The sequence below is a fragment of the Diplotaxodon limnothrissa genome, linkage group LG12 (genome assembly GCF_057381915.1).
Source record: "Diplotaxodon limnothrissa isolate DT_005_m linkage group LG12, D_limnothrissa_male_GT1.1, whole genome shotgun sequence".
NCBI lineage: Eukaryota > Metazoa > Chordata > Actinopteri > Cichliformes > Cichlidae > Diplotaxodon > Diplotaxodon limnothrissa.
Window position 1 is genome coordinate 21,083,134 of NC_140607.1, and position 13,943 is coordinate 21,097,076.

The following is a 13,943-nucleotide window of genomic DNA, read 5'->3' on the forward strand; positions in this document are numbered from 1 at the left end:
ATAGAGGTAGGTTCAGATACAAATAAACTGATAATGCTGCACTACTAATCATGTCCAATGACAGCATGTACACCCGCTTTGATGTCCCTGTTTATCTAATAACAAGAGCTGCCCATCTCAAACAAAAGCAGTGATGTAAGACTGCTCAAGTGTGCGGTCTATTGCAGGGCAACCGCCGGCTCTCAATCACATTCAAGTCCATAATCATCAGCCCTCATGTGGTTGGAAAGGGAACACTTATCCAGGCAGAAGGCCTCTAATGGAACAATAAAGCATGCACTGTATTCCCCTGGTGGGTAGCAGGCAGATAATTTCTCCAGATGCTGTTGCATTACATCACTGCATCACTCTGAGCCTCACTGCTGTCGATGCTCAGACACAGCAAACTTGTAGCTGGGAAACTGTTTATGGTGATCAAAGGCAGACCTGCTATTCTAGTGACTGTAGCTCTACAAGAAATGAACCAACCCTCAGAAAATGTTATTAAACTTTATTAAAAGGCATTGTATCATAGCAAATATTATAATGTCCAGAAGTGGTAGCAGCTCTTACATAACCTTGTACTGCAGCATCAGGATCTGCAATACTCATTCACGCCTTGGGCCTTATACGAGTATGCCATCATCATCATTCTTCAAGTGTCTGCAGGTAATTTTATCCACAGCCACATCAGCCAAAAAGGCTCTGCTCATTGAGCGCTCTGTCGTAGTGGCAGCTCTCCAGCCACAGCAGCTGTCAAAGCAGAAGGAAAGTGGACACCGTTCTGAGTGAGTAGACTACAAACGTCCTGTAAATGCGTGTTCACGGATAAAGGATCACAAAGGTGTTGTATACAATTAGATGTTTTCAGTAGTCGGAGGAGGAAGGCAGCCCTGGTCAACAGGCCACACAGGGTGCTGTGGAAACGGGGGTCCACAAGGAGAGCCAGCCATAAGGGGGTCAATGATTCAGCTATAGAAAGAATAAATAATTGAATTATAACATTGAAAATTCACAAATATGCAAGAGTATGTATATGGCGTTTGGCATGCTAATGTGGCACCTGGCTGGACTTCTTTGCAGACTGCAAGGCCGTCTACCACCTGTGCAGCATTGTCCTGTGCCCATGAATTCAGGCTCCGTGCCAGAGAAGAGGATTGAGAGTACTTTTCAGCCATCTGTAGCAGGTAAGGCAGTACATGCACGGACATCACAGAGGGCTCTGCAAACACATTGGCCTCATCCTGCTCATACAGACTGGAACACCTGAGAGAGGGAGCAATAAGCCACACGCAGTTAATATGGTTATATGGTTACGTTTGTACAAATGCATTGATTCAGTGATGAAACGTACCCCTCCACCGAGGCATGTCTCAGCACAGATCTGAGGTCAGACTGAGGCAGGTGACACATCAGCACCTCCAGTGTGCCAGGAGCATCCCAGCACTCCTCTAGCAGCACATCCAAGAGGAATGGCAGAGCTTGATTGACCTGCACAAGGTAGACATTCCTCTGGCTTTGGCCTCTTCTTGCATGGTGGAGCACGGAGGCGAAACAAGCCGCTTTAATCCTCACCTCCTGGCTTTGGTCCTGCAGCAAGTAAAGGCCTGTGTTGATCAACCTAGGAGGGAAGATTCAGTGTTCTGAAGTCTTGCTCATCAGAGTGCATCACCTGACGACATGCTTTGACTTCCTTAATACCTGATCATAATGGGAACCAGAGTGCTGTATTCTTTCATTGTGTGGCTCATGAGTGGCGCTCCAGCCACACACAGAGCTTCAGCGCATGCTATCCTGAGCACTTCAGGGACATCTGGGGCCCAAAGGCATTCCAAAATACCACACCAGCGCTGGATCATGGATATCTTTAGACTGATTGGCAAAAGAAAAGAAGAAAATTAGGGCTGCAGTGAGACGTACTCCAATATGGGACTTAATAAAGAAATAAAGTGGGGCAATAAAATGTGTAAAAACCTGGATTGTGGCCAATGGGACAGCAGCAGGCTAGCAGCAGAGAAAGCCTGGGATAGAAACTCTGGCCCGCCTCTCTGGTCCTCCAGGTCCCTAAGCAGCAAATCCAGACACTCAAGCAGAACTGGCTCTTCCAGTGGGGCCAAGAGTACAACACGCTGGGATGAAGCGGTATCACCTCTGGCTATCACTGCCACCAGGGCTGCAAGGTAGCTCCTGCAGTACTCCACACTGCGGCTCAACAACGCCTCCCTTAAATTTGCCTGGAAGTGGATTTGATTGTAAGACGTTCAGGTTCTTTTTTGTCTTTTAACAGATAATTTCTCTTTATTTTCAGTTTACTGAAAGCAGTGCTTATGCATTGTTACCAAATCAGATGAACAGGTTAAAAAAAACTGCTGGAAAATAAACACCAAACCACAAAAGAATCATCTTTCCCACTGTCTGCAGATATTCAGGATCTTATCGGATCTTTTTTAAAATGGGTGAGTAACACTGGCAGGAAACAATGCAGTTGGTTGATTTAGCGATAACATAACACACAAGTGATATAAAGGGAATATATCCTCAGCACGACTGTGCTAGAGTCGCCCTTTTTCCAAATTATAATAGTGTACGGGCACACCCTTTCTTTTGCCAGCTGTCAACCTCGGCTGGCATTATATTTAAGATTATCTTTGGCTCAAAGGTTTCCTCTCATTGTATTATAAGAAGGTCGTTACAAAAAAAGCTGCTCGGCTGGTTTTGGGAAAGTCTGCTTTCTCTGTGCTGCCTCAAGTGTAGGGAACAAATCACGTTTTACCTGCAGCACCCTCTGGACCACTTCTTTCAAGCCAGTCTGCCGCAAACTCTGCCCATCCAGGACCCATGCAACCAATGTGAGTCTAAGATCAGGGCTCGCTGAAGAGAAGTTCTCCCAGATTTTGCATGCCCACTGTTGATCTGCACATAGAAAGTGAATGGCTTTTTCATGGAAGGATGACATCCCAACCTGTGGAAACAGGTATAGACAGGCTCAATACAGAGCGGATTAGGCAAAAACAAAGAAAGACTTGTGGTAAAAGCAGCTGCAAATATATTTTCTGAATCAACTAGATACTGAGTGACTGAGATCAAGAGAAGAATCCTTAAAAAAAATTTAATTATATTGATAACAGTCACATTTGTGCTTATTTTATATAAAATGAAGGAGCTACATTTGCACCAGCCACATGTATCAGGCTTTGGAAGACCTTTTATGGGCCCAATAAACGGGTTAGTAATTCACACACCTGAAGACTCTGCTGAGGTGTTTGGAGGTGACGCAGGAGTGTGCTGCTGAGATCTGAAAGGTAGGTCTCACAGCAGAATCTTCTAAGAGCATCGACCACATCGAGATAGACTGCTCTCACCAGGGGGCAGCGTTGAGCTTCAGTCACCATCCACAGTGACGCTATTATCCTGCTCAGCACCTCAAACAGGTTATCTGAAGGGGTGCTGCTAATGGAAACGCAGCAGGATTTCAAAACCCGACATTCTGATGAATGAACAAAGCCCTTTGAAAGCCTGAAAGTGTGAGATGAAAGAATAAAGAGCTCTTTTAAGTCTCACCTGTTGCCGCAGAGAGCTCTTTCTAGAATAGCTTTGATCTGCAGCAGCTGTCCATGGAGCCGGTTGTGAGAGCACTGCTGCTGTGGACTGGGAAGTTGAGATGTCAGGTTGATGAGGATGTTCATGTACTCAGAGGGAGGAGTCATGGCAACCAGAGCCTTTGAGGCCATCATTCTCACACTGTAAATCGGACTGGCAGACAGCTGGAGTAAAGGAGGCAGGAAGTCTGACAAAGTTCTGGAAGAAAGGAGGAAAGCCAGGAGATTCACTTAATTAAATATTGCTCAATACAGAGATTTATTAATGTGCAACTAACATATACCAGAAATGTATAAATGAAACAAAATGCTGACCTATACAAGGAACATTTTGATGAATATACTTATTTTTATTCTTGTCAAGAATTCCAGCAAAATGAGATTGCTTATTTCTAAATGTTTTATTCTTGCTCTCAGTAGTTATGGTAGATAGCTATAGCTACATATTTACTGTGCAGACATGAGAGTAATATTGATTTTCTTATCTGACTTTAAGCAAAAAACCAAATGTGAAAACTTCCTAAAATGCCTTCCTTAAATCGCTGGTCTTCAGTGACATTGTAAAGTCACTGTAATGTTTCAATCTTACTTCTAATCAAACTGTTTAAGAGAAATGTAAACATTACACACTCTTCTGAGTCTTGAACACCGGGCTGGAGTTGGGCTAGCAGAGTGAGAACAGGGTAGAGCGAGGGTTTGAGATGTAGCTTGGCCTCATTGGGTGGACCCTCGAGGTCTTGTGCCGACCCTCTCAGCTCACCCAGGAGGAAGGGCTGGAGTGCAGGATAGTGGAAGAAGAAGGCAGCAGGAGACATAGCATGCTGCGTGGGGCCAGCCTCTTCAGAGGTCGACCGCTGGCCGAGCATTCGTGTGCAGAGAGAACCTGGAAACAGAGGATATTTAGGGCTGAACTTAATAGCCATATTCCTCAATAATCAAAATCGGTTTCTTCTTTAAAAGGAAACTGAGGTATTTCTGGTATTTGTACAGATATTTAAAAATGGAGAAAACACAGTAACAGTCATGATGAAAAACTACAAATACATAGTAAAACTAAAACTCTAAATGAGTGAGTGTCTCACTGTAAAGTTGCAGAGCAGCGTTCCTCATGGCCCAGCAAGGAGAGCTGAGCAGAGTGAGTGACAAGATAGCTACATCTGACGCAAACTGAAGGATAGCTGCTCCCAAAGCCGTGCTCCGCACCAGAGCTTGCAGGGTGTGCACTGCACACACCTGTAAGAGGAAAGCACAATTATTCCACCACCTCTGCTGTTTTTTGTTTTGTCTTTTTTAATTACAAAAACCAACATCTTCCCTCTGTAGCTACGCACCTGTGGCAGGTCCAACGTTTGGTCCCAGTCATCATTTAGAGGAGTTCTGGCTGTTTCCAGCAAGGTTTGCATACTGTGGGCTAACAGTGGTCTTGCTTTACTCGCTTCTTCTGCAGACAAAATGCACAGGATCAGCATAGGCAACCCCGCAGCCCGCCGGGTCACAGATGTAGAACGAAGACACTGAACAACCTGCAGTCCCTGTAAACAGAAACGAGTGGAAAAACTCAATCTAAAAGCCAACAATCCGTGTAAAGCTTTCAACCCGGGAATGCACCATCACTTACTTTTTTCAGCATTTGGGCTGGGATATCCCTGAGCTCTGGATCACTGCTGCTCAATAGAGAAGCGCAGAACTTTGTGAAACCTATACAACATCCCTCTACTGCCCCCTGGTGAGGAAAAAATATAGTTTCATAAAGTTTAGAACATCCAGACTCAGTGCCTCTCAGTGGGCTCTATAAAACTTACCCAGTGACGGCATTTGAGAAGAATATTCTTGAATATTTCTGCAGCTTTGATTAGATCCTGTTTTGTTAGAAGGCACTTGCTGGGTTTGGATTGTGTGAGAATTTTCTCCACCAAAGAGCCTAAAAATATTCCTATTTCCTAATCAGAAAACAAATAATGCACATTTATCAAAGTGGTAAAAACATCTTCAACGTTCAGCAATCAGTTTGTGCATCTACATCTACAGCTATACCTTGAGGGAGACCCAGCAGCAGGTGAGAACAAGGCTGTGCTCTTCAGAGAGCAGGACACACTCCTCTCCCTCTGCCTGGCCACCTGCAGATGTTTGGGCTATCAGAGAGCTGATGGCATTTCCCATATCACAAAAGGAAGGCGGTGCATCTAGGACGAGACAGAGTAATTTCTCGAGAGGTGTAGAAATAAATCTCAACTAAGTGAGAAGTGTTTCTGCAGACTGTTCTGTTACCCTTCTCGCTGGCACATGCTTCCGGATCTCCGTAAAGAACACTGAGCAGCAGCAGAGAGATGTTCTCCAGCAGGCCCAGCACCTCCATGTTCAGACTGGGGTCAAGTGTGTCATATACACTGTTGGGTGTCTCAAGCAAACACCTCTGAAGAGCACTTAGAGCACCTGCAACCCAATTCGTGACAGGATTTAAAGGACTGAAACTTTTTTTGAGGTTTATCTTAAATGTCTCTCAGTCTCACCATGTATAGGCTTTTCTCTGGCAGCAAGCATCATGTCTGCCTTGGCTGTTAGATAGTGCTCCTCGAGCTCCTTCACCAGGACTTTAACCATGCAGAAGGCCTTTGAGTTACTTTCCCTACTGTTCAGCCTGCAGCCCTCACACTGGTGTTTTGATCTACAGTGACAAAAAAACGGAAATTAATTTTCTTCCTGGTGTCCCCAGAAAAAAAAAACGGCACAATGGATCCGATCGTCACACCACAGTGAATCTAAATAGTCCAATCAGAGTCCAAAATATACAACGAATAAATGTCATCAGTGAGAATGAAGCTGTTTTTAAGCAGTTTGTTCCAGTTTGATGTACATTACAATTATCAATGCTAAAAACAAAGCTCTGTTTTTATGTAAAACATTGCATGTCTGGTTTCATAATACTGTGTCTCCTTAGTTCATATTACCTGTGAATACAAACAAGTATTTTCAAGCCACAAAAGTTTCTTATATAGAAGACTAAACTGCACGCCATCCTTTCTGCACTGTTCTTCAATGAGCAGTGGCAGCTCTGTTTTGAGTGAGCTGGCTCTTATTAAGCGTGAGGTGAGAACAAAGCTTCTGGTACGTCTGTAAATTTTTAAAAAATCACATGTTCTTCTAGTGGAAATGTCTTTTTGTTTTAGCAACTATATTACTAATCTGAGTTAACCCTGATTTATGTTTTTTCACAGAGTTTGGGTGTTCAGTAACTTCCCCTGCCAAAGAAATCTCACTACCTGTGAAGCATTTTCTAAAGTTCCTTTGTATTATCAGCAGGCAATGCAAACTGTTCCTTTGACTGCCAACTGCATCTACACAATCAGGAGTTTATGGACCTACAGCATCATTTAAAGAATCTTATCATTTCAATTCTCCAAAAGCAAGAAAAGTACTGTAGCATTGGGAATGCTACAGTATTGTGCAATAGTGACATATTGCAGGGGACCAAAACACACCACTCTCTAATAGACTGCAACTCTTAATTAATCAACAGCTTGTGCTTTGAATCCACATGCCAAAAAAAAGAAATATAATAAGAACGACAGCCTTTAGAGAGCAGTTCTTACTTCTGAAGGAGGATCTTCATCATCAGTGCTCCCATTTGGGCCTCCTGCACCCGGGGACTGCATAGAAGCTGTTTAGTTCTCGTATGCAGCACTTCAGTGAGATCATCTAGAAAACTGGGTGGAAAAAATCTCAACAATAACCCAGCAGCGAGCTCCCGAATCTGGGGGGGGGGATTCCTTATATTCAGCTTCGATTGATTTAAACCAATTAAAATTTCAAGGTAAGAAACGGCATCTCTACCTCATTTGTAGAATCTTCCAAACAGCTGAGAAGTACTAGCTGTTTCGTCCTGCAGAAGAAATCCCACTGTCCTCTCTGTCTGGCACAGCTAATGAGAGAACTGATATTTGCTGCAAACATGTTCCACAGATATCATTAAAAGCCAAAAAACAGGAGGGAAAAAATCTGTTAAGTGTAGAATATCAGCATCACATTTTCCAAACGTACCCGGAGGTTGTCCCTTCTTCCTGTCTGGGCTCCAGGTGTCTGTGCAGGTCTCCAGCACTGCTGAGAGCAACAGCAATGCCGTCTTCTTTCTCTGATAACTGTGTCCTGGTGCCAGATAGGTGTATGGAAGCTGACTCAGCCATTCCACAAATCCTATATGACATATGAAAAGAAGAAGTCACTCACCTACGCACTGTTCAAACCTGTTTGAGACTGCCTATCAATCAGAAGAAGCTGGCTTAAAGGAACGATCGCCTTAAAGGGAGGAGAGTTTGTTTCATACAGAGGACCACCTGACTGCCCTGGTGTAGGTTAAATGGGGATTATTTTGAATTGTGAATCATGCAAAGCTACTCTAGTATAGTCTAAGGACAAAAATGGGGAACTAGAAAGGTCTCATTCAAAAATGATGATTTTCTCACCTATTCCCTGATCTAAGAGATCCTGTGTCCTTTCCGAGTGAGAGGATTCTCCTTTCTTTTTGCCCTTCTGTCCTCTGACATATGCCAAACAGCCATCTCTGATCCGAATCAGAAATTTCTTCACTCCAGCCTGAAAATGTTGGCGAAAAGGCGAGGAGTCGCAGTTTAGATTCTGAGGTATGAACGTCCTCATGATCGCCATCTCCTGCGGAGTTGGTGTGTCTTTGGTCTTCGGGCAGCAGCAGAGCAGATTGAGAGCAGCAAGTCGTACTTTGTCATCTGCAGATCCTAGAGCTAGCTGGAGGGTCTCTAAGGTGGAACTACCCTGAAGGGCCCAGAGGGAGTCTCCAGTTACAGCTCGATAAGAGCTCAAGATGCAGGCCCAGGCGTGGAGGTGACCTGGGGTGTATGGGTCCAGGGAGGCCAGCATGTGGTCCACAGCAGAGGGGAACACCTGGAAGGTGCAGGGTAATAACTGCGTTGCACTGTTGTTCTGTAGAAGAGGCACTTCAGATGTCAGCGCCTCATGAAGGACAGATTGCCAACGCCGTGCCCAGTGACTCGCCAGATCCAGCTCCGCGTGTGAAGAAGAGCCATCACACAGCTCTCGCCTCTGCTGCTGGATCAGACTTTTATAAAGCTCTGACCCACACGGTGCCAGGTGATTGGTAGACAAGCACTTCAGGAGATGACTGGATATTTCAGGACACTGATCCAGCAGCTGAAGACAGGAAGGGCAAAAGAAAGACAGAAAAAGTAAACAAAGACATGGCCAATAATGACTAGCTCACAACATTAATTAACACTGTAACTGCCTTTAAATTCTCACCTTGTCAGTACCCAGATACGGCAGCAAGGCGCACAGGCGATGATACTTAGCTTTGGCTTCCCAAGGTAGCTTCATTATTCGCTCGAGCAGAGTAAGATAAAGAGCCCTCTTTGTGTCACAGAACTGTTTACAGTCCATCTCATAGAGATCCAGCAGCAGAAAAAATGCACCGCGAGCAGTTTCTGACACCCCGTCCACCTGCAAACACACAGTACGACAACCCTGGCTGTAATATGACTTTATTATTCCAACATCAAAATGGGCTACAGGGCCAGACCTTTGCCACATCTGGGTCAGTCTGACCACTTGTCACGGTTTCTAATCCCTGCATATGCCCCCCTCAAGAAAACTGCTCTTACCATCACAAAGAATATTACCATATGGCCAGAGGGTGCCTCTCAGCAGCTGCAGGACTGTTTTGACAGGACTAACTGGGATATCTTTGAACATCAGGACTTGGAAATGTTCACAGACAGTGTCCTCTGCTATATAAAACACTGCATAGGCACTGTTACAGCAGTCAAACGGATCCGGGCTTATCCCAACCAAAAGCCCTGGATGACCCGGGAGGTCAGGCAGCTGCTGAAGGAGAGGAACATTGCGTTCAGGTCTGGCAAAAGGGATTACTACACCACAGCCCGATCCAACCTGAAGAGAGGCATCAGAGAGGCAAAGGGGGACTATAGGAGGAGGATTGAGGACCATCTGAAGAGTAATACCAGCTGGCAGGTGTGGCAAGGCATCCAGCACCTAACCAACTATAAGATCAATCTCGGAGCTGCGGACGGTGACCTGGAGCTGGCAGAGGAGCTGAATATCTTCTTCGCCCGCTTTGAGACCAGGGTACCGGAGGTATTGGAGCCACAGCAGCAACACGCCACCCATAGCAGCACCACCCTCACCCTGGAAGAGCACGAGGTGAGGCGCATGCTGCAGGCTGTTAACCCGAGGAAGGCGGCGGGTCCTGATGGTGTGCCAGGTCGAATATTGAGGGATTGTGCAGAACAGCTGGCTGGGATCTTCACCAGGATTTTCAACAAATCCCTCGCACAGGCGACTGTCCCACTCTGCCTGAAGTCCTCCACCATAGTCCCCTTGCCTAAGAAGCCCCACATCACCGGCCTGAATGACTACAGACCGGTGGCACTCACCCCAGTGGTAATGAAATGCTTTGAGAAGCTGGTCCGCAGACACATCACAGCAGCCCTGCCCCGCAGCCTGGATCCACACCAGTTTGCCTACAGAGCAAACAGGTCCACGGAAGACGCTGTAGCCACAGCACTCCATGCTGCATTAACTCACCTGGAAGAGCATGGTAGCTATGTGCGGATGCTCTTCGTGGATTACTGCTCAGCTTTTAACACCATCCTTCCACACAAACTGGTGGCCAAGCTACAAGACCTGGGGCTTCCATACAGCACCTGCATGTGGATCAACAGCTTCCTCTCGGGCCGTAGACAGCGAGTCAGAGTTGGCCATCACACATCCTCAGCCCTGAGTCTCAGCACTGGCTCACCCCAGGGCTGTGTGCTCAGTCCACTGCTCTACTCTCTCTACACACACGACTGCACTCCTCGCCACCACAGCAACATCTTTGTGAAATTTGCAGATGACACCACAGTGGTGGGGCTCATTTCCAAGGGAGACGAGTCTACGTACAGAGACGAGGTGGAGCAGCTGACGTCATGGTGTAAGGCCAATAACCTCCTCCTCAACACTTCAAAAACCAAAGAACTCATAATAGATTTCAGAAGGAAAAAGGCAGAGATCCAACCACTATTCATAAATGGGGACTGTGTAGAAAGGGTGGCAAGCTTCCGCTTCCTGGGAGTCAATATAGAGGAGAACCTTTCCTGGAGTGTGAACACCTCCGAGCTGCTGAAAAAGGCCCAACAGAGACTGTACTTCCTGAGAATTCTCAGGAGGAATAACATCACACAGAAACTGCTGGTGTCCTTCTACAGAGCCACCATTGAGAGTGTTCTAACTTACTGCATATGCATCTGGTACACTAGCTGCACAGGGGCTCAGAGGAAAGCACTCCAAGGGATCATTAACACCGCCCAAAAGATCACTGGCTGCCCTCTCCCCACACTGGAAGTTCTACACAATGCCCACTGTTTTAAAAAGGCCCAAAACATCATAAAAGACACCTCACATCCTGGCCACTCCCTGTTCGAACTGTTGCCCTCAGGGCAATCAGAGCAAGGACTAATAGACTCAAACACAGCTGTTATCCAACTGCAATAACACATCTGAATACTACAAAAAAATGTCCATCACGCCACTCTTGTGTTAATCTATGCACGGCCTGAAGCATGTGTGTGGGAATGTATGTGAATGTTTTACTGTTACATCTTATTAGTATTTTAAGTATTCTTATCTATTTTATTTATTGAATTTTATTGTTTTATTTATATTTTGATATTGCTAGGGATGATGCAATGATCGGGGACCATTCTTCATTTCGTTGTTCTCGTGACAATGCCAATAAAGTTTCTGATTCTGATTTATTGAGCAGCTAATATGACATCAACCAAGACAGAATATAAACAAATTTGATTCCAATTACAGTCTATTTTAAGTCTTTTGTCTATCAGACATAAAAATATACAAGACAAACATGGTTACTAAAGAATTATAGAGGAGAGGAGTAGAATATGATAGGATATGCTCCCCTTTCCTCTGCCTATCCTACTCCTGTCCTCTGTAATTCTTTCCATATTGCCAATTTTGTCTATCGAAGAGTTTGAATATTAAAAACGTCCCACTTCACTTAACAATAATAGTTCTGTTCTCACCGGGCTTTCTGCATTGGTCCAGATGAGGTGAATGAGCTGCTGCAGCAGAGTGCAGTTGTCAGGAAGAAGGCGAACACATGTCACCTTCCACAGATCAGCCAGACATTCTTTCACCTTCTTCAGCCATAAGTTTAACACTGCAACAACACCTCAGGTTTATGTAGGCCACAGAAGTGTTGCAAAGCATGAACAAACAGCTTAGGCAGCAACTCACCTTCGAAGGCAAAGTAGTGACAATCCAGCTTCTCCTCGCACAAAGTAAACACCAGAGGAAACAAACCGTGCAGCAGCAGGCGATTCTAAAGAGAAAAGTTTGGAAATGAAAGCAAACACAACCACAATGCATGCTCTGAGGTGGACTTCAGGTAGATTTACTTCTGGGGCGTCCTCATGTGAACTGAGCAAAATGTGAGGTCGACAGCAGGTCAGGAGACCTCTGCAAACAGCCAGTCTGGCCACTCCATCCTTCTCTGCAGGGTTGCACTGCACCCGGAGAACACCGACAGCCAGCAGCCAGGGCTCTGAGAAATAACAGGAAGTGGGAGCTATTCAGCAACGAGTGTCCACACACTTACAGTGTGCTGTAGAATCTGTGATAACACATTGTGTGCATAGTTTCTGATCAATTTTTAGACATAGTGCAACATATATTACATGTATTGGCAGATGTTCGCTTGGGTAAATATCTGTTCAAATTCCAGTGCTTGATTTGCTTCTACATTCATGTCACTGCTTCCATACCCAAGTGAGAGACCTGTAGCAGACTCCAGGCTGCAGCTCCTCCAGCTCCGTTCTCTGAGGCTGTGTTGATCAGCATGGCCACGGCGGTGCCGGCAAGAAGACGAGTGTCTCTGTTGCAGCTCTGCACGACAGGACACAGTCAGCATTAAGCTGTAACAGCTGACATTTATCCCGTAAGTGAGTGATTAATTAATTCTTTAGAAACCTGTCCAAGTATTATGGCCATAAGGGTCTGCAGGATCTTTTGCACTGGGGCTCTCTGTTCCTCATCCCACACCAGAGGAGCAACATCACTGGACAACAGCTGGAATATCTGCAAACACACCTGCAGAGATTACAGTTCTCCGGTCAGTGACAGAGGTCACGCAGTAAGTTGATGATGATCCACACTGCTCCTCGCATACCTTGACTGTAATGTAGCACAGCGGTCCATCTCTCAGGGATTCTTGCTGCAGTGCGACAGGGAGTAACTCAGAAACTTTGTTCAGCATGGACATGTACGACTCTCTCCACACCTCACGGCCAACAGTGCTGTCTTCCAGGAACATACAAGCTGCAGACAGTGTGTGTATATATATATACGCACAGGAACAACAGTTAAACACAAGTTAAAGGTGGCAACTTACTAAAAATAAATGTAAGTTTAAATTTGTTCTGACCTCTTTGCAAATCCTCAAAACACAAAATCTGAAATGAAGACAAGGTCAAAGTTGGCTGCAGTCCTTTTATGGAAATGTGCGACAAACCAAAGCGAAGTGAGGACTCTGTACCTGGTCACTGTGGACTACGGAGTGGAAACACTCACGGGTCTCTCTAAAAACCAGCTGGTGGTCCACCTTTGCTAAATGTTGCAACATCTGTTAAGGAATAAAATAAAGGTGTAAATGTGCCTCTCTGTCTTTAAGCTGCGAACAGCCACATCGGACACAAAGTAAAGCCAACCTGGTCCACTTTGCGACAAGCTGTGGAGATGCCGACCATCTGCAGCTGCGTGGATATGAGCAGCCTGACGAGAAGTGTGAGATGGTCGTTTTCTAAACCAGACAGCTGTGCTTCAGAAAGTTGTCTCAGCAGCTGGACAGCTTCCTCCAAGCAGCGCTCCTTGCATCTCTTCACGCAGCTCCTGTTCACGGAAGCGCACTTATTCAGCCAAACTTTTCAGAACAGCATGCAGTGTTTTAGAAAATAGCTATGCGTGCCTGAGGTGCAGCTGCTACCTGGACGATTCAGACAGTTTCTGAAGAAACTGCCTCAGAGTCCGGCTGACGTTCTCAGCTGCTTCATTCTCGGAGATCACACAGTCCTGCAGACTTCTCAGCAGCTCTTCAAACCCCAGCATCATCACATCGATTCCACAGTACAGATGTGTACTGTTTCCAGACTCCCAGCGAGCACGTTGATTTACAGGTCACGTGACAAGACTCTTCTTCTACTATTTTTTAGAGCAGCTGTCATCGCAGACTTACAGCCACATGCTGCCACCTAGAGGCCGAAGTGTTATTGTTGCTATCCATAGATTTTCAAATTTGAAATG

At 45.6% G+C, this 13,943-nt stretch overlaps 1 protein-coding gene across 1 annotated transcript; it reads right to left on the reverse strand.

Moving 5' to 3' along the window:
- Nucleotides 1-590: 590 nt before the first annotated feature.
- On the reverse strand, nt 591-13,751 carry LOC146621262 (tRNA (32-2'-O)-methyltransferase regulator THADA). The gene is made up of 31 exons (XM_085368262.1): nt 13,627-13,751; nt 13,352-13,532; nt 13,180-13,266; nt 13,069-13,096; nt 12,814-12,962; nt 12,615-12,734; nt 12,410-12,530; nt 12,044-12,189; nt 11,883-11,967; nt 11,669-11,805; nt 8,868-9,065; nt 8,039-8,759; nt 7,617-7,769; nt 7,410-7,519; nt 7,169-7,329; nt 6,089-6,243; nt 5,847-6,011; nt 5,613-5,761; nt 5,381-5,518; nt 5,197-5,301; nt 4,910-5,110; nt 4,661-4,811; nt 4,209-4,461; nt 3,541-3,777; nt 3,222-3,429; nt 2,753-2,941; nt 1,954-2,213; nt 1,681-1,851; nt 1,334-1,600; nt 1,043-1,245; nt 591-951 (listed from the first exon to the last, which is right to left on the reverse strand). The coding sequence occupies exons 1-31, from the start codon at nt 13,749-13,751 to the stop codon at nt 689-691; spliced, it is 5,637 nt and encodes a 1,878-aa protein (XP_085224388.1). The 3' UTR covers nt 591-688.
- Between the last annotated feature and the right edge of the window lie 192 nt (nt 13,752-13,943).